Here is a 20,912-nt window from a genome sequence, read left to right as displayed (position 1 = left end):
ATTTACATAAATACTATAACTACTGCTGCTGCTGCTACTACTACCAATACCTAAATCATAGGGTTCTGTAAAAGATTAAATGATCTAATATATATATAAAGCACTTAAAACAGTACTATTAGAACAGATACAACATAACTGCTACCTGTATTATCATATTAATATTTAGCAGACAATATATGGGTAATATAGTTTTAACCCAGAAGAGCAAAAATGTTTTAACATTAGAAAAAGTCTATAAACATAAGTCAGAAAACCAATTGATTAAAGGAGAACAATTATATAATTCCATCAATAGGTATTAACAAATTCCTAGAAATCTGTTGCAGTACTGTGCAAAAATAGTACATTTAATAAATTCAATACCCTTTTGATCAAAATGATTAGCAAAATAAGAAAAGAAGATAACCTTCACCAAAAACTTAGAGAAAACATTATTATTAATGATAAAATAGTAAAGATATTTTCTTGAAATCAGGAATAAGACAGGGATGGCTGCTATCATCACCTCTATTGAATGTTGTATTTGCGGTCCTAGCTTATACAGTAAGACAAGGAAAGAAAAAACAGTAAAGAAAACAAACAAAATTGTCATTATTTTATAAAACCTTAAAGAATCTCAAATATATTACTACAGTAAGAGTTTAGGAATGTTGCTAGGACAGAATCAGTAAGAAAGTAAAAATTTAAAGGTACAATTTACTGGGGACTTCAACGGTGGCTCAGATGGTGAAGACTCTGCCTGTAATGCAGGAGACCCAAGTTTGATCCCCGCGTCAGGAAGATTCCTGGAGAAGGGCATGGCAACCCAATCCAGCATTATTGCCTGGAAAATCCCATGGACAGAGGAGCTTGATGGAGTACAGTCCATGGGATCGCAAAGACTTGGACATGAAGGAGCAACTAACACTTTCTTTTCACAATTGAATATATGAAAACTTAGGATAATAAATTTAAGGAGAGGCAAACAAGACCTGCATAGAATTTTATGGAGAAACATTTTAAAATACTTTAAAGATACACAGATATACAAAGTTTGTGGATTAAATAATTTTATATTTTTGTACAGTTAGGCCTTTCTAAGCAAATTTTACTGAAACTTAGGACATGAGCAAGTCTTTATGACTAATTTAGACAGTGAGAAAACTGCAAAGAGATTTATCTCCTGGACTTAGGTGTTTACATTTCAAGGAGGGGCTGAGAGAGATAAGAGCTAGAACCAAGGAGACGCCCTCTTTTTAGAGCTGGAGAGTCGGACTTATCTTTTCACTGGAGTGACTCATTTGTATTTCAAAGGGTCCTAGATTCTTCTCTTTAGGTTTCCAAGGAGACCCTCAGAAAGGTGGGTAGAGATAGAGGGCAAGCATCTGCCTCTCTCCTCTGTATAAGCACCCTCATTCAGTTTTTTGGGACTCCTTCTCCTTGAGTTTTCTTTCTGAATGCAAACGATAATAATCTTGCCTTGCTCTTGAAATCCTGTGAGCATTTAGAGTGATATTAATATATAATGGATAAGAACTTAAAGACTCAATATTATAATGGTGTCAATTCTCCTGAAATTGTTCTATATAGATTTAATGCAATTTTAAATAAAATCCCATCACAGCCTTCAAGGACTAGAGAGTTGAATAAATGGAAATTTAATATATGAGAGAGGTGATACTGCACATCACTGAAGGAAGGAGGGCTTATATAATAAATGAACAGCTGGCTAGCTATATGGGAAAAAGTGAAAGTGGATCCTTATCTCATATGGTACACAAAAGTAAATATCTGATGCATTAAAAACTTAAATATGAAGACCAAACTTATAAAAGGTCAAGATAAAAATTTAGGAGAATTGTTTTTTTACCTCAGACTTCTTAGATAAGCCAGCAAATGCAATAATCATAAAAATAAAGATTGATGAATTTCACTACTTTAAGACTAAAACCTTTTTGCTATTCAAAGGATCCTATAAAGAAAATGAAAAGACAAGCCACTAGCTGGGAGACTTCTGTAACATATATAATCAACAGAAGATTAGCATGCCAGAGAATTTCAAGAATTCTTACAGACAAATAAGGAAAAGACAAACAACCCAACAGAAAAATGTATGAAGGATATTAAGAGGTATTTCACAAAATAAGAAATACAAATGATAAAAGGACATGTGTGGAGTTACTCGACCTCGTTAGTAATTAAAGAATGCAAATTAAGGCCATACTAAAATATCATTTTAGACCTAAAATGTCAATTTAGATTAGGTTTTTCAAAAATAACATTTCTAATAATATGAAGCAATGCTGAATATAAAAATTCCTATGCACTACTGGTGGGAGTATAAATTGGTACAACCAGTGGAAAATGATTTGACATTATCATAAAAAATAGAATATCTGCATTGCCTATGACCCAATTATTCTATTTGTGCTTGTGTGTGTGTGTCTGCATGTGTATCTGGATATATGTTCAAGAATGTTCACAGCAACATCATTTATAGTAGTTATCAATTATAAGCAACCTAAATGCCTGCAAACAAAAAATTAGATAAGTAAATTGTGGGTTTTGAAATAATAGTGTATTTTATAGCAACTAAGTGAATAATCAACAGTTATATTGATGAATTATAATATTTTATAAGCTTAAAAACAAGCAACACTAATATACTGTTTTGAGCTCAACATTCAGAAAACTAAGATCATGGCATCTGGTCCCATCACCTCATAGGAAATAGATGGGGAAACAGTGGAAACAGTGTCAGACTTTATTTTTTTGGGCTCCAAAATCACTGCAGATGGTGACTGCAGCCATGAAATTAAAAGACGCTTGCTCCTTGGAAGAAAAGTTATGACCAACCTAGATAGCGTACTGAAAAGCAGAGACATTCCTTTGCCAACAAAGGTCCATCTAGTCAAGGCTATGGTTTTTCCAGTGGTCATGTATGGATGTGAGAGTTGGACTGTGAAGAAGGCTGAGCACTGAAGAATTGATGCTTTTGAACTGTGGTGTTGGAGAAGACTCTTGAGAGTCCCTTGGACTGCAAGGAGATCCAACCAGTCCATTCTGAAGGAGATCAGCCCTGGGTGTTCTTTGGAAGGAATGATGCTAAAGCTGAAACTCCAGTACTTTGGCCACCTCATTCGAGGAGTTGACTCATTCGAAAAGACCCTGATGCTGGGAAGGATTGGGGGCAGGAGGAGAAGGGGATGACAGAGGATGAGATGGCTGGATGGCATCACCAACTCGATGGACATGAATTTGAGTGACCTCCAGGAGTTGGTGATGGACAGGGAGGCCTGGTGTGCTGTGATTCATGGGGTTGCAAAGAGTCGGACACGACTGAGCGACTGAACTGAACTGAATATGTGATAAAATTTTTTTAACTAAAAGAATGATTAACATAAAATTCAAAACATCATGAGGGAAGTGGAGAGAAAGGGAAGGAAATGACTACCCAGGGCTATTCCATAAAATAGGTAATGGTCTATTTCTTAATTTAGATGTTAGGTTTATCTATTATTTATATCAAAACTTATATAATACTATATAACATTATAACTTTATATATATGTATATTTATATATATAATGTTACATTTATTTTGTATATGCCTCAAATGAAAAAAATTTTAAAAAGAATATCTGCTGCCTGTAGGGTATCAGACAAATCATTTAAAATTCTTTATCAATATGTATTTCATTTTAGCACTACCCTCTTCTCAGAATATACTAAAGGATTTTTAATATCAAAACTTATTAAAAATTGGCAAAGTAACCATAAATCTAGATATCAGATGCTCATCCTTATTATGTTAACTAAGTTTGGCTGAGTAATCCTACCTTTAAATACATAATAATAACCATTGCTGCTAAGTCGCCTCAGTCGTGTCCGACTCTGTGCGACCCCACAGACGGCAGCCCACCAGGCTGCCCCATCCCTGGGATTCTCCAGGCAAGAACACTGGAGTGGGTTGCCATTTCCTTCTCCAATGCATGAAAGTGAAAAGTGAAAGTGAAGTCGCTCAGTCGAGTCTGACTCTTAGCGGCCCCATGGACTGCAGCCTACAAGGCTCCTCCGTCCATGGGATTTTCCAGGCAAGAGTACTGGAGTGGGTGCCACTGCCTTGTGTGAGTAATAACCACTAATAAAATATTATTAAAACAAATAGGACCTCTGCTATAAATTACAAATATTATTAAACTGACCATAAATATAAATGAATTTGTACCAAACACTGTTTGAAAGTGATTCAAGAAAAACATAAAAATTTACTAATGTAATTAATATTAAGAATTAAGATTAAGAATTCAGAAAAGACTTTACCAATCTGTCTATATATTTTTACCTTATTTAATTCTTCCCTTTCTTGTTGTAATGTCTTGATTTGTTTTTCATAAGCCTTGATTTGTCTAAAAGCATCATCTAATTCTCGCCTCACAGAATTAGCTTCTTCAAGTTGCTGTTCCAAGTGACTTGATTCTAAAAATAGGAGACAATGTTTCATTTACTATTTGCATAAAGACAAACACTCAACACCAACTATTTACAATAAATCTTCAAAAACTATCACTGAGTTGCTTTAAACCAAGTTAATTAAGTATCTTGAAATTGGTATTTAGCTTACTGACACCACATGTCACTGACTCATGACAATTAAATGCTTATCAGTTCACTGTAAAGATGGTGAATAGGTAATGCCAGTGTAAAGAGTAAATTTCATGTGCAAAGATATTGCACAAAATTTATGTGCAAAAATATCTTACATATTTATTAGAAAAAAGGCCATACTTTCAAAAAATAGTAACTTCAGAATGAATTAAAAACTTAAAACTTACAAAAAAGAACACAATCAATCAAACAAAACAGGTACATTTTCCTCAACTATTAGTTGGCATTCTTCTGTTGATAATCCTCGAATTACAGTATGATGCTCCAAATACTAATGCTCCAAATCACCCTGCTTGGTTTCACTAGTGGTGAAAGAATAAACTCTGATTTCTACAAGTAAATATTTGAAATAGGCTCAGGGAGTTGAGTAACTTGCCTAAAGTGACATTGCTAAATGAGGATCAGAGTCAACTACAGCCCACCAATCTTACATCAACTCTCCAACTAAAAAGGTAATGCAATTAAAAATATTTAACCATTATCAGTTCAAAAGAGTTATTTTAAAAATAAAATTATTAATGTTAACATATGCTTACATAAAATTTAATAAGTTGATATAAAATATCCCTGACATTAAAAGTAAATTAGCAAATCAAAGAATTAAAGCCAGTGAAAACAGAAATCTAAGCACATTCATTGTTAATTTTGTTCTAGATATTTTCTATTCTTTACAACCTTGTTACTTTGAGTGTCAACTTCACACAAGTAGCATTAGCATCCTCTGGGAGCCTATTAGAAATGCAGAATCTCAGGCCCCACATCAAACCTAATGAATCAGAATCTATATTTAACAAGATTCCCAGGTGGCTCATTTGCAAATTAAACGTCGGGAATAAATGCACAAAGCATTGGGCATTGCTGAATTTGATGTTTTCAATAAATGAAGAATCCTGTTGAAGAGTATTTCATTTGCATAGAAAGTCCTGTAGTCAAGAAGTCAGCTAAATGTATTCACAAATTTACAAACTAACTGGTTCTGATTCCTTAGATTTATTAAAAGCTTATCTATATTAGGTATTATGAAGTCTAAATACATTTATAGATAGTACAGTTTTTGGCAATTTTGAAAATATCTGCAAAGTTACATTTAATTATTTTCATTTTGTCTTAATAGTATATAATAAGAAATGTTTTCCTTGAAGAACAATAGAAAATATCAATGGATGTTTAACCTTAAAGATCACAGATTTATATTCAGAAAATTACATTTTATCATTTTTTTCGAATTTCAGTTTATGTGGGAATTTTTTTGTTTATACTAATTTCTTTCAAACATCTTTTTTTGTTATTTTAAGTTTTCAGCATTTTTAGAATTTTAACAATTTCTGAAGTAGGTATCAATTTAGTTATTTCCAATAACTTGGAGTCACAATTTAGTATGTGACAGCTTATTTCTGTCATTTTTGGGGTCATTTTAATCAAATTTTATGGGTAAGCTATATCAATCTAGAGTAGAAGCATGGTACATTTAGCAATGCCTTCTGAGAATTCTCACTTCTTTCTTCTACCTTGAAAAGCTCTTCCCTAGCATGCTAAAATCTTTTGTAAATTATTGAGTCATTCATTTATCAAAATTGCTCTTCGTTAGAAACAAAAAAATAATCAGTATTTCATAAAATGTCTGTATCATATAACCTTTACAGCAAAGTGTATTAAATGTGACCATGTCTATACTCTTTAAGGATATTTTTATTGTTTTATTTCAATACAGGTTAAATTTTAGTTTTATCCCAGACATTTCATGTTAGAAGTTTTACAATGAAGCTGTTAAGGAGATATACAAAATACATGTCAGATTTTCATGATTCATATTTCAGACACTTCAGAAATGCCTAAAGAATTAAAAATATTCATTTAAACATCAGGTAAATTATGAGAAGTACATAAGGAAATGCACTAGATAAAGACATTGGAAAAGACAAACCTACCCAATTATTTATAAAATCCTCTAATATGGAGAGAAGTATAGTACCTGTAATTTGGAATACACAGAAATTTATATTGCCCCAAAGGGAGAAAAAAACCAAGAAAAGTCCAGAACATACTGAACTTTGGCCAACTATTGTAAAACGGCTCAGGCAGAAGGAACTTCACTTTCACTACAACAAAGTTAATTCAATTAAAATTTTGAAAGAAATCCTTAAAGATTAACAAAAATATCTATTAAATATATGTCAACTTGATTTAGTCAAAACATTTAGATGAAATTATTTAAAATCAGTTTTAGTGAATAAAGAGAAAAGCAATACTAGGGGAGTGAGATTAGCTCATACCAACCAAAACGTTCTTAAGTCACTGATGCGAGTAGAATCCTGAAACTCAAGGATTAAATGAGGGCAAAATACACAGCAATTTTCTTTGCACTGTGTAGTATATCTCAATATAAAAGATGGTCTCTGTCTTGAAGGCGATAGGAAGACAAGAGCAACGCTCTTTAAAAAGCAGAAAATCAATTACAAATTGTGGGGCAGGTTACATGGATGACAGAGGAAGTAAGAGACAGGCATGACTAAGGCGTTGCTGGCGGACTACAGTACAGTGGGGTCCACAGGGGCGGACGCCACTGAGCGACTAAGCACACACAAAGCAGCGCTCACGGAGGAGCACGACAGTCTGCAGAGGGGCTCAAACTGGAGGCAGACAAAGGCGGGCAGCACAAAGCACCTCTTTCTGATACGTAAAAGTGGTGTCACAGCTTTTCTATTGTGGTCTTATTTCCTCAAATAACTGGTAACTCTTCTGATGTGAAGAGATTTTACTTCTAAACCACGATGAAGGAAAAGAGCTCCGTATTATCTTCCCCCCCATTCACTATTTTTCTCCTCAACTTACATAATGTAGGACACTATGTACATGTATTTGTGTGTTTGTGTGTGTGTGTGTGAGAGAGTGACACACACAGAAAAGAAGGAGAAAATGGATATAGGGAGACAGAGGAAGGGCAAGGGCATTTTAGAGTTGGAGACACAGACGGTAGTACACCGGCGGGGGCAGCGGCACATACCACCAACTTTGAGGCAATAAAAAGTATGGGGATATAAAGCACATTATAGGTCACAACAGATGTTTTATTTAGAAAACATACCTTTATTTTTCATATAAAAATATTAAATGAAAATATGAATTTTTGTCTGTATATGGTCAATATATATTGTGTGTCTGTTATATGGTATCAGGAAACTGTCCTACTTAAGAGTTTGAAGTGCGATGAGGAAAGCAAATACAAAAAAAATGCAAATAATTATAAGTGTATTCAATTTTTTTAGGAGTTTAAAAATACTGGGTAACACATAGGGAAAAAAAAAGAGAAAAACATTAATGTTGAGTAATAAAGATCTTGCTTATGAGGTATGTAGAGGCACAAGAGATTGAAGGTGACCTGGACACTTATTTTCCTTTCAAGCCAGGACTAAAGCCTCAAGGACTATTCATCAGGCCGGTCCTCAGGGGCCCACTTGTTTTATCTCTTGCTCTTTAAATCAGCAAACTATTTAAGACAGCTTGGATACAATTATGAATGAGACATATCTAACCTCAATTTTACCACTATGCCTCTAGTATCTAGTGTAATTTTTGGTATACAGAAGCAACTCAACATGTATGTCTATGGACTGAATTAAGAAAGAATAAATGTTGCTGGCAAGAATGTAAGTGGTATAGCCACTGTATGGCAATTCCTAAAAAATCAAACACATAATTAGCATGTAATTCAGGAATTCTGCTTATTATACACCCAAAAAAGACTTTGTACAGATATTTGTATACTCATCTTCACAGCAGTATAATTCACAATAAACAAAAGGTGGAAGCAGCCCAAGGGGTCCATCGGTAAATAGATGGATAAACAAAATGTGGCATACACATACTGTGGAATATCATATTAAGGGAGGAAATTATGACACATGCTGTAACATGGATAAATCTTGAATATACTACACTAAGTGAAATAAGTCAGTCACAAAAGGACAAATATTTGATGATTCTATTTATATGAGTTTCCCAAAGTAGTCAAATTCAAAGGAACAGAAAGTAGAATGGTGGATGCCAGGTATTAGTGGGTGGCAGGAACAGGAGTTACTATTTAATGGATCAAGTGTTTCAGTTTGAGATAATGGAAGGTTTTGGAGATGGATGGCGTCGATGGTTGCACAGCATTGTGAATGTGCTTAATGTTACTGACTGTACATTTAAAAATGGTTAAGATGGCCATTTTTATCTTATGTATTTTCTTACCACCACCAAAAAAAAGTCGCCCAGTTGTGTCCAACCCTTTGTGACTCCATGGACTGTAGCCCATAGGATTTTCAAGGCAAGAGTACTCGAGTGGGTTGCCATTTCCTTCTCCAAAAAGGTTTTAAAAAAACGAATGAATGATATTTCAGAGATGGAATAAAATTGAGAGTATCACTGAGAGTAACACATGATCAAGAAAAAAGTGCTTGGAAAGGAAGAATACTAAAAGGGATATAGCCTTTTTCACTGATTATATTCCAAAATAATGAGAATAGTCCTATAAGCACTGAACTTAAAGAGAAGTTAGGAATAAAGGAAGGACATTAGTCAACCAATAATTTAACGGCCATTAATTTCCCCAGTTGGGTAATTCCAGGGACCATTTATTTGCAGGTAAGGGATGTAAGCATGTTGGAAATTGCCTATAAAGATACAATGCAGGAACACACATTAGGAAGTGGTCAGAAATTTCCAAGAATGAGATTTCATTTAGTCATTTATTTACTCAGTCATCAACAAATATTGATTTAGGGATTTTTATGTGCCAAGCACTATTACAGGCACTTCAATATATCAAAGAATACAATACTCAAAGTCACTGTTTTCAAGGAGCTTACAGTCTAGTAGAGAGGTGAGGGAAGTAAAGCAATATACAAATTAAAAAAAAATTGGTGGTGGTGAAGTTTCACAGTGTGTCAGGACACTGAAACTACACAGTGCTAAGTTCTCTGGCTTTTCTTTTTGGTTCTTATTTCATAGACTCAGAGCTGAAGAAACCAGCAACCCAGAAATTCTAACAGAAACAGAGAATAAAGGCCCAAAGGTTACTCTTTGTAGCCAAAGAACCAAGTAAGGGGCAAACTAGCAAGACAGGAAAGTTTTAGAAAATAACCACTCTGCTCAAGTTAAACACAACAGAAAGCACTGGGGCCCCATGCCCACCTATGTCATACGTCAGCTAGGGACAAGTGAGGAGCTAAATTCCCAATCCAATTTCCAATTGGGTATGTGCCCAAACACACCTGAGGGTAAGTAGAGAAGGGAGAGCAGGATTTTCAACCACCTTGGCTGGTAACAAGCCTCTTTTCACACAAGTGTCAGTGAAAACTACAGGGAGAACCAGGATGTCCACCCCCGACCCAGCAGTAATGACGATCTTCCCCTTCTCCCTATTGGGGTGCCATCAGAAAAGAGCTTTCACCATCGCCCAGCAGTAATAAGGCCACCCCTATCATAGTATTAGGCAGTGGGCTGGAACTTCCATTCCCTTCCAGGAATAACAAGGAGCCCTTCATTGGGTGTCAAAGGAGGCCAGGTGGGGAAACTGGATTTCTACCTCCACCTGGCAATAAGGAGATGGTAACCTCCTCTCCATTGCTGGAGTGGTGTCCAGAAAAGCCAGCTAACGTTGAAGGTTAAATAAGATCTGCTGTCATTAATCAAAACCACTCATCCTACCAAGAACTAGAAAAATCTCAATTTGAATAAGAAAAGAAAATCAATGGATGCTGACACCAAAATATTTAACAAAGATGTTAGAATAATCTGATAAGATATTAACACATCTATGATAAAAATGCTTCAATAAGCAATTATACACATATTTGAAACAAATGAATAAACAGAAGACCAGAGCAAAGACAAAAAAATCTCAGCAAAGAAATGGAAGGTTAAAGAACAAAATGGAAATTTTAGACATTAATAAAATAAAAATCTTGACAGGTGGATTCTGCAGCACAGGGGAGGTGTCAAAGGCGTCCGTGAACTTGAAGATAAAACAACAGAAATTGGCCAATCTGAATAACAGGAAAAAAATAAAATAAAATAAAAACAAAAATGAACAGAACCTCTGGGAGCTGTGGGATGATTAACAAAAGATCTTACACCTGTGTCATCAGAGTCTCAGAAGAAGAGAAAGTAGGCAGGTCTGTAAAAGTACTTACAGAAATAGTCTAAAAAATTCTGAAATTTGGCAAGACTGATAAACCTAAAGATTCAAGAAGAACAAACACAAAATAGAACAAACCCAAAGAAATTCATGCCCAAACACATCATTAAACACAAGAAAACTAAAGAAAAAGAAAAACTGTGCAAGCAGTCAAGAGAAAAACACCTTGTGTAAAGGGGAAAAAAATACTCAGAATGACAGTGAATGTCTCCTCAGAAAACATGAAACCTAGAGGAAGCAGTATGGTATTTTTCAGATGCTTAAACAAACAAACAAACAAGCTAGAAAACTTACAATATAGACTATGTCCAGCAAAAATATTTTTTAGGAATAAAGGGAAAATCAGGACATTCTTTGATAAAGAAAAATGAAGAGAATTTGTTGGTAGCAGACCTTCCTTTAAAAAATAGTTAAAGTCTCTAAATAGAAAGCAAACAACAAAACAAGGAATTCAACAATATCAGGAAGAAAGAAGAGCATCATATAAAAATATGGGTAAATACAATGGAATTTTTTTCTCACCTTAAGTTTTCTAAATTATATTTCATAGTTTAAGAAAACATAACCTTGTCTGATGTGCTTCTAAAATAGCTGAAGAGGAAATAATTAAAACAATTAAATAATAAACCGAGAGAATAAGTAGCTGTCATCAACATAAAATAGATTGTAATATGATATTTTATGCATGCCTTATGGAAATCACAAAGCAAAAATCTTCAGGAGCTACACAAAAGAGAAAGAGAAGGAAATCAAAGCACCACTATGGAAAAATCATCAATTCACTGAGCGCCAAAGAATTGATGGTTTTGAACTGTGGTTCTGGAGAAGACTCTTGAGAGTCCCTTGGACAGTAAAGAGATCAAACCAGTCAATTCTAAAGGAAATCAACTCTGAATATTCATTGCAAGGACTGATGCTGAAGCTGAAGCTCCAATACTCTGGCCACCTGATGTGAAGAACTGACTCACTGGAAAAGACCCTGATGCTGGGAAAGATTGATGGCAGGAGAAGGGGATGACAGAGCATGAGATGGCTGGATGGCATCACTGACTCAATGGACATGAGCTTGAGCACACTCTGGGAGATGGTGAAGGACAGGGAAGCCTGGCATGCTGTAGTCCATGGGGTCACAAAGAGCTGGACACAACTGAGCAACAACAGTAACAAATGAAGTCAATAAGAGAGGAAGCCTGGAACAAAGGAACTATAAAATTGTGAGAAAACATAAGATGACATTAGTAAATCCATACCTACTCAATAATTACTTTAGATATAAATGGATCACATTCTCCAATAAAGACCTCAAGTGACTGAATGGATAAAAAACCAATACCCAACTACCTGCTGCCTATGAGACACACATAGGCTCAAAATGCAGGAATGGAAAAAGGTATTCCATGCAAATGGAAACCAACAGAGAACAAGGGTAGCCACACTTTTATCAGACAAAATGGAAGATAAGTAAAAAATAGTAACAAGAAACGAAAAAGGTTATTATATAATAATAAAGGGGTCAACTCATCAACAGGATACAATAATTATAAATTTCTATGACCCCAGTATTGTAGTGCCTAAATATATTAAGCAAATGCAATAGATCTGAAGGGAGAAATAGACAACAATACAATAACAGTAGGGGACTTCAGTGCTCTACTTTCAACCATGGATACACTATCCAGACAGAAAATCAATGAGGAAACACTGGACATGGCTTATATTTCAGACCACTAGGACCTAACCAAAAAATTCCAACCAACAGCAGCACACATACAGTCTTCTCAAACACTGGAACATTTCTTCAGGGTACATCAAGTTAGGTTACAAAACAAGTCTTAACAAATTTAGAAAGACTGAAATCATACCAAGGAATTTTTCCAACCACAAAATATGACACTAGAAATTACTAAAGAGAAAAACTGGAAAAATTCACAAAAATGTGGAAAGTAACACATTCCTGAGTAACCAGTGGGTCAAAAAGAAATTAAAAGCGGAACTTCAAAAAAAATCTGGAAACAAATGAAAATATAAAAAATATATCAAAACTTATGGAATGCAGCAAAAGCAATTCTAAGAAGGAAGTTCACAGCATTAAACACAGCAAAACAAAACAAAACTCAGGACACCTAGCTTTACAGGTTAAGCAACTAGAGTAAGAATACTGAATTAGTAATCAAAGTCGTCCCGACAAAGAAAAATCTAGGGCTTGATGACTTTACTGGTGAGTTCTACCAGACACTTTAATAAGAGTCAATGTCAGTTCTTCTTAAACTCTTTCAAAAAATAAAAGAGGGAGTACTCTCAAACTCATTTTACGAGGCCAGCAATACAACAATTACGCTGACACCACAGCCAAAAGCAAAAATCAATAAATGAGACTACATCAAACTAGAAAGCTTCTGCACAGCAAAGGAAACCATAAACAAAATTAAAAAGCAACATACAGGATGGGAGAAAATGTTTGCAAATCAAATATCTGACAAAGTATCTGTGAAAATCAATAGAAGCCTCACTAAAATGGAGTTGGGAGGCCAGACGGGGGAAACTCAACACAGACCTCTCTACATCAATTACAGAAAGAACTGTCAATTATAGACAAAGCATCAATTACAGGCCCCAACGGGAAAGACAGTATATCACATCTCGTACAAAAAATCAACTACCCCAGGAACTCAGCCAATGAGAAACCATCATCACCCTAAACTCTCACTTTTCCCCAATGAACTTTCATTCAAAACAATCTTTCTCAACTTTCTCATTTTTCTCTATAAAATAATGTTCCTCTACTTTGTTAGACTTGGCTATGGATTTTGCTGTGGCTTGCTTGCCCTATTGCAATTCTCTGATATTCCCAAGTAAACCCATTATTTTTTCTGGAAAAATAACTGACTTTTATTTTTAAGGTCAACAAGTTAATAGAGACAAATAATCCCATCCAAAAAGGGGTAGAGGAGCTAGAGACATTTTTCTAAAAAAAGACATACAGACAGCCAACATGAAAAGGTGTTCAACATTACCAATTATCAGGGAAATGTAAATCAAACCACAGTGAAACATTATCTTACACCTGTCAGAATGGCTGTCATCTAAAAGATAAGAAATAAAAAGTGTTGGCAAAGATGTGGAAAAAAAGGAACCCTTTTGCAGTACTGGTGGAAATGTAAATTGGGGCTCCTACTACAGTAAACAGTATGGAGAGGCTTCAAAAAATTAAAAACAGAACTACCATATGATCCAGCAACACTACTTCTGGTATTTATCAGAATGAAACAAAAACACTGACTTAAAAAGATGTGTGCACTCTCATATTCATTACAGCATTATTTAAAGTAGCCAAGACACAGAAGCAAGCTAAGTGCCCACTGATGGATGAATTGATAAAATGTGTGTGTGTGTGTGTGTGTGTGTGTGTGTAACAGAATATTTTTCAGTTATAAAAAAATAAAAGAAATTTTGCCATTTGTGACAATATGAATTGGACCTTGAGCACATTATGCTAACTGAAATCAGACAGAGAAAGACAAATACGGTAAAATCTCACTTATAGTTGGAATCTAAAACAACACCACCAAACCGAACTCATGGATATAAAGAATACTGGTGGTTCTAAGAGACGGGGTGCAGGGTATATTAAAGGAGGGAAGATGGTCAAAAGATACAAACTTCCAGTTATATAATACATAAACACTGGGGATGTAATGTAAAACACTGGTGTCTACAGTAAATAATACCATACTGTATATTTCAAAGTTAATAACAGAATAGATCTTATAAGTCCTCATCACACACACAAAAAAGAAAATTGAGACTATGTATGGTGATGGAAGTGAACTAAACTTACTAAGGTGAATATTTCACAACATATACAAATACTGAATTGTTATGTTGTACATCTGAAACTAACATAATGTTACATGTCAATCATATTTAAAAAAAACAAAAAAGGAAAAGCAAACTAAAAACTCAGAAAAAGGTAACACAAAAAAGGAGAAAAAACACAACAAAGACCAGTATCTCTCATGTATACAGATTAAAAAAATCCTTAACACAATATTGAAAATAGAATTAATTTATAAAAATAAATATACACCATGACCAGGGATGTATATATTCCAGGAATATAAAGTTGATTTAATATTTCAAAATCAACCGATTTAATTCACCATAGTATAAGGTTAACTAAGGGAAAAAACACATGCTTATATCAATCAATGCAAAATATATATTTGACAAAGTTCAATATCTATTCATGAAAAACCCTTAGAAATGTAGAAATAGAGGAGAGTTTCTATAATATAAAAAGCTTGATAAAGAGTATCTATAAAAATTCTACAGCTAATATTACACTTAAAGGTGAAAGACTTAATGCTTTCCCCCTAAGATAGGAAAGAAAACCAGGACATCTGTTCTCACCACTCTTCTGCAACAAAGTGCTACAAGTTCTAGCCAGTAAGATAAAAAAAGAAAAAGCACCCAGATCAGAAAGGGCAAAAGAAAATTGTTCATATTTGCAGCTGCATAATGGTCAGCAAAGAAAACCCCAAGGAATCTTAAAAACAAAAACAAAACCAAAAAACCCTCCTAGAACATATTAGTGAGATGCGCTGTGCTGTGCTTAATCGCTCAGTCGTGTCCGACTCTTCCCACCCCATGGACTGTAGCCCGCCAGGCTCCTCCATGGGGATTCTCCAGCTAAGAATACTAGAGTGGGTTGCTGTGCCCTCCTCCAGGGGATCTTCCCAACCCAGGGATTGAACCCAGATCTCCCGAGTTGCAGGCGGATTCTTTACCATCTGAGCCATCAGGGAAGCCCATTAGTGAGATGGGTCTATGTAAACAAGTTTTCCAAATCCGTATCACCTCTTTGAAGACACCTTAGTAACCATACTATCTGGTGCCTTGTGTTCCACTGCTTTTTTAGTGCCATAAAACTTAAATATACTAAGTGCTACATAATGTTACGGTGTTGACATCAAAGTAAATTTTTCTATTTATAATATTCCAAATCTTATTCATTTTTAGAAAGAAAAATCTACAGAAATTTGATGAAGATATTTTTCTTAAAAGAGCTACTTAAAAAAAGAGAACAGCATAAATTATGCTCAAATTTTAAGTCTCCTTGTGTCTTAATATTTTATTTTAAATAGTCCTTTTTATAAAAGACACTGTCAGATTCCTTCTTTTCTTTACTTGTTTTGGCCTAAAACCACTTTTCTAGAGAGGTCTGACTTTCCTAGCTAAAACAGTATCTTTTTTCTTCCCTCTACTCTCTCTTTCTCTCCCTATACTTACTGAGATCATGTGATACCTTTAAATCCTGCAAAAGGTTCACTCACAGAACAAACCAAAGACGGAACAGTCAGTAAGACTCCATTGATCAGGCAATGAGCCCTCCTCAGCTCTTTATTTCTCTATCCTCATCTCCACCCATTCCACCTGCTTCCTCATTCTGCTCTAGCCACACTGTCTTCTTACGTTTAATTTGAACTCACAAGGCATAGTTTTGACTGTAGGGATTTTGCACTGGTTGAGCTGTCTTCTCGGATCATGTGTTTCCCATTTAACTGTCTGGTTAATCCCCTTTACCTTTTTCAATATTTTGCTCATGTGGACTACCCTATTTAAAACAATAAAACTTATCATCTTAGACTTTAGACCCACTCTCCTTATTCTCCTCTATTTGTAAGCACTTATCAGCTTGCAACATACCATATCATTCACAAAGGTGCATAGTTACTGTTTCATGTCTCGTGTTTGCCCTTCACTCCAGTAAGAATTTTTATTGGTTTGTTTAGTACTGCATCCCAAGAACATAAAATAAGGCCTAGTACATAAATATTTATTGAATGGAATAAATGATGAATAGATATAATAGGCATATCAACAATTATAATTAATTTCAATTAACTTCAGCAATACACTGAAAAATGAACCACTCATTTAAATGCTTTGCCAGACAAGTTTCCACTAATTATTCCAAACTAATAGGTCCTCCCAAAAAGTCATGTTTTTTCACTTAAATCTTGGTAAGGTGCTCCTCTTTGTGCACTCTCCATGTACCTGTGTTTATCTTCTGACCTTTGTCAACGTACTGCAAAAAACTATTTCTTTATCTTTTTCCAAGACCAAAACATGAGCTCCTTGACAGCAGAGCCATTCTTGTTTGCCTTTCCCTCACTGGCATACAGCTCACATCACTTAACACATAACAGGTACTCAATAAATGTTTTTTTTTGTGTGAATAAAACACTTAAAAATATCTACTAAACTGAATTAATAATGAATCAGGAATTTACCTCTTACTTGTTTCCTTAGTTTTTCAATTTCTTCTTTTAAGCTTTTTATTTCTAAATCTTTGCTTGCTGTTAGTGGACCATCAGCAGTTGAATACTGCAGAGCCTGGACAGTCTGCGTTGACTCTTTAAAAAAAGAAAGAATGAGAAATATACCCACATTCTAAAATTGAAAAACTAATGCCAATATATTTCTTTTCTAGGGAAATCTTTACTTAATTCAACTGGTCAAAGCATCTACCCACTGACAAAAAAAGCATGTAAACAGATTAAAATTAAATCACAAAACTCCACTAGAGTTATAATGTCACTAGAATTATAACTATCTACCTTCTAATATAGGTGGTCTTCAGTTTTAAATACTGTTGGTACACTCTGCCAGTGAGTCGACCATTCAGTTCCCTTTCATCCTAGCATAAACTGTCATCAAAATGTATGTCAGGTGATATATGAAAAACTGAGTCTGGTGTATGAAGAGAGGTTTAAAGATGTTAATACAAAACATGTAGAAGAGCTGGCCTTCCAAATGTCATGTATGAAAATGGAGGCCCACCTACAGATGACTTGCTTCATCAGCTTAGCTAAAATAGGGATAATTATTTTAACTTGTTGTTCTAATTGAAAGATAAAAAGTACTAAAGAAGCATTAAATATAGTCAGGCATATTTCCAGACACCATCAAAAGAAAAAAAAGAAATGGTCCTAAAATAATTATTCTGCCAGCTCATGGAAAGATCCCAAATAGTAAATTTCTACCTCATCATAATTTTTTTGTTAGCACAAATCATTACTGATCGCTTTAGATTACTAATCTTATGCACACATTGCTTAAGGTAACCTATTACTTATATACATATATTACTTATTTATAAGACTCTGATGCTGGGAGGGATTGGGGGCAGGAGGAGAAGGGGACGACAGAGGATGAGATGGCTGGATGGCATCACTGACTCGATGGACGTGAGTCTGAGTGAACTCCGGGAGTTGGTGATGGACAGGGAGGCCTGGTGTGCTGCGATTCATGGGGTCGCAAAGAGTCAAGACACGACTGAGCGACTGAACTGATCTGAAAACTCCAAGGGACTGTGACCTTCAGAAGATGGAGATTTTCTAATTTATATTCATCGTCTGTATAGAGAACAGTATCATTATATTCACATGATGGTGGTCCATATTTGTTAATTTGAATTAAAGGTGTAAGATACACCATATTGTGCATTCAATCACGACCTTTCACATCCAGTATTTTTTACACATTTCTTTTTCTTTGGTTTCAAAAACATGTTAAAAATTGGTACATTCTGTATTTATTATTTTTAAGAAACATTTTTTCTTTTTTTTTAAGACATCTAAGTTGAGAGTAGAAAATGGGGAGGCATAAACGTATCCACTGGACATTAGTTGGTTTTTTCCTTCAACAACCCCCACACTGCAGGGTATGGAGGTGCAGGAGGTATCCTTGTTCCTCTTTGCCGTCTCTGTCCTTCCCATAAATCCCAGATCTTCTAAAATGCCCATTACCTGTTTATCATAGTTACCCACTGTCCTTCTTTTCATTACAACTCTTTTTATTATTATCTTTAGTGACTTTAACACAAAAGAGACAACCTATCCAGCTGGCTTCACAGGCACACACATCTGCTATGCAGCCACTGTTAGGGCTGTTTACCCAGCAGCTATTCCTCTCTCCAGGTGTTTTAATTAGCGGTCAGGACTTTGAAACAACGAAAACAAATGAAAAAGTAAACAAAAAATGGGGAATTTCAATGGAGAACTGAAAACTGTAAGAATAAAGCAAATGGATATTCCTGAACTAAAAGAGACAATATCTGAAATTAAGACTCATTGAATGGATTCATATCAGAACAGATATAGCAGATGACAAGACAAATGAACCTAAAGGCAAGTCTATAGAGAATTAAGCACAAAAAAACCTAACAATGGAAGAAATGAGACTGAGAATAAAAGGAATAAGGGACACAATCTAAGATATATGTAACTGGAGTCCCAGAAAGAGAGGAGATTGTGAATGGAGCAAAAGAAATATTCAGAGATTATGAACAGAATTTTCTAAAACTGATGAAAGATATCAATCAAGTATTCAGAAGCTCAGTGAATCCCAAACAGGATTTACATTAATACAAAGAAACTTTACCAGGTAGATCATAGCCATCCTGCTTGAAATTGAAGTTAAGGAGAAATACTTAAAAACGGCTAGAGTATATTTAAGAAACCAAGACTAACAGCTGACTTCTCAAATGTACTGGAAATCAGAAAACAATGCCATGAAATCTGTAGAGCATTGAAAGAAAACACCTTCCAAGCTAGAATTCTAAACCAGCAAATATTCTTCAAAAATGAAGGCATCTCAGACAAACAAAATCTGAGTGATTGAGTCACAACACATGTAATCATAAGAAACACTAAAGGAAATTTTCAGACTAAAGAAAAAAGGTTCTGGATGGATACATGGATCACCAGGAGAAAATAAAGAATACAAAAAGAGTAAACATGTGGGTAAATAAAAAGCTATTTTATAAATAAATGAGTATAAAGCAAGAATAAAATAAAAGTATTGAAAGGTTTACAACACAGAAACAGGTAAACTATAAAACAATGACATAAAGGGCTGTCATAAGGGTCTGATACTGTTTGTGAAGTGGTAAAATAAAACTTATTTAAAAGACATGTAAGACCTAATGGAAAAAAAGGGAGCTGAATATTGACTGAATATTCAATATTCAAATAGACAGTAAATATATGAAAAGATATCAACCTTATTACCTACAAGGAAAATACAAATTTAAAATCATAGCAAAACTCCAATATACAGATATCAGAATGGTTAAAATTTTGAAAAGCTGACAATATCTAGTTCTGATGGGGATATACAGTAAGTGAACTCCGGGAGTTGGTGATGGACAGGGAGGCTTGGCGTGCTGTGATTCATGGGGTCGCAAAGAGTCAGACACGACTGAGCGGCTGATCTGATCTGACACAGATATTCAGACCATTTCATCCAAGGTGTTGTTGTTGAACATTTGAGTTATTTCCAGATATTGACTATTTTAAACATGGTTTCTGTGAATGTTGTTATATATTTCTTTTGATGGTCATATGTACTTATTTCTCTTGGATATCTACCTAGCAGTAGGATTTCTGGGTCATGGGATAGTGTATTTTCAACTTTAGAAAATGTTGCAAAGAGTTTTCAAAAGTGATTAATTGTATCAGTAGTTTCGCTAATAATGTATGAGTTTCACTTACTGTATCATCATTGGATAATTTGTTTTAGTATTTATGTACAATGTAATACTATACTAAGCAGCAGTTTTAAAAAAGGACACACTACTGATATACACATAACATGGAAAACCCTGTTACCAAAAAAATAGACACAAAAGACAATATACTGTATGAACATGCATACTGTATGAAATGTAGATACTGTATGGCTTCAAGAAAAGGTAAAATTCATGCTGAAAAATTCTGAATACTGTTTACTTCAGAGTTGTAGGTTACAAACTGGGAAGAGAGCATGATGGAACTTGATGCTATGCAAGAAATGTTCTGTATACTGATTGGGGTGGAGGTTACATAAAGGTACACTAATACAAACATTTATACAGAGTACACCTTAGAATGCTTGTCCACTTATGCGTATCACCGTTTAAAAGTCAAAACTGAGTGACATCAGTGTCACATCCCTGTGAGTCATTCCTTTTTCCTCCCCACTTCAATTTACAATTAATTGGATATCCACAGCTGAACAAAAGTGCTTCTGCACTGCA

At 34.8% G+C, this 20,912-nt stretch overlaps 1 protein-coding gene across 27 annotated transcripts in view; it reads right to left on the bottom strand.

Moving 5' to 3' along the window:
* Window positions 1-20,912, bottom strand: part of CDC42BPA (CDC42 binding protein kinase alpha) — a 297,854-nt gene that overhangs the window by 102,115 nt on the left and 174,827 nt on the right. For 22 of the 27 annotated variants that reach the window (XM_086345011.1, XM_086345012.1, XM_086345017.1 and 19 more), the window contains 2 exons: window positions 17,125-17,247; window positions 4,328-4,461 (listed from right to left, as the gene is read on the bottom strand). In XM_086345011.1, coding sequence (XP_086201137.1) covers window positions 4,328-4,461; window positions 17,125-17,247 — 257 coding nt within the window. The remainder of the gene's footprint in view (window positions 1-4,327; window positions 4,462-17,124; window positions 17,248-20,912) is intronic. The other 5 variants (XM_086345026.1, XM_086345014.1, XM_086345024.1 and 2 more) reach the window with 1 other exon arrangement.

The sequence above is a fragment of the Bos grunniens genome, chromosome 16 (genome assembly GCF_055505025.1).
Source record: "Bos grunniens cultivar Pamir isolate PY7600 chromosome 16, Bosgru_T2T1.0, whole genome shotgun sequence".
NCBI classification, from domain to species: Eukaryota; Metazoa; Chordata; class Mammalia; order Artiodactyla; family Bovidae; genus Bos; species Bos grunniens.
Note: the sequence above shows the minus strand (reverse complement) of the source record. Positions and strands in the feature narration are given on the sequence as shown.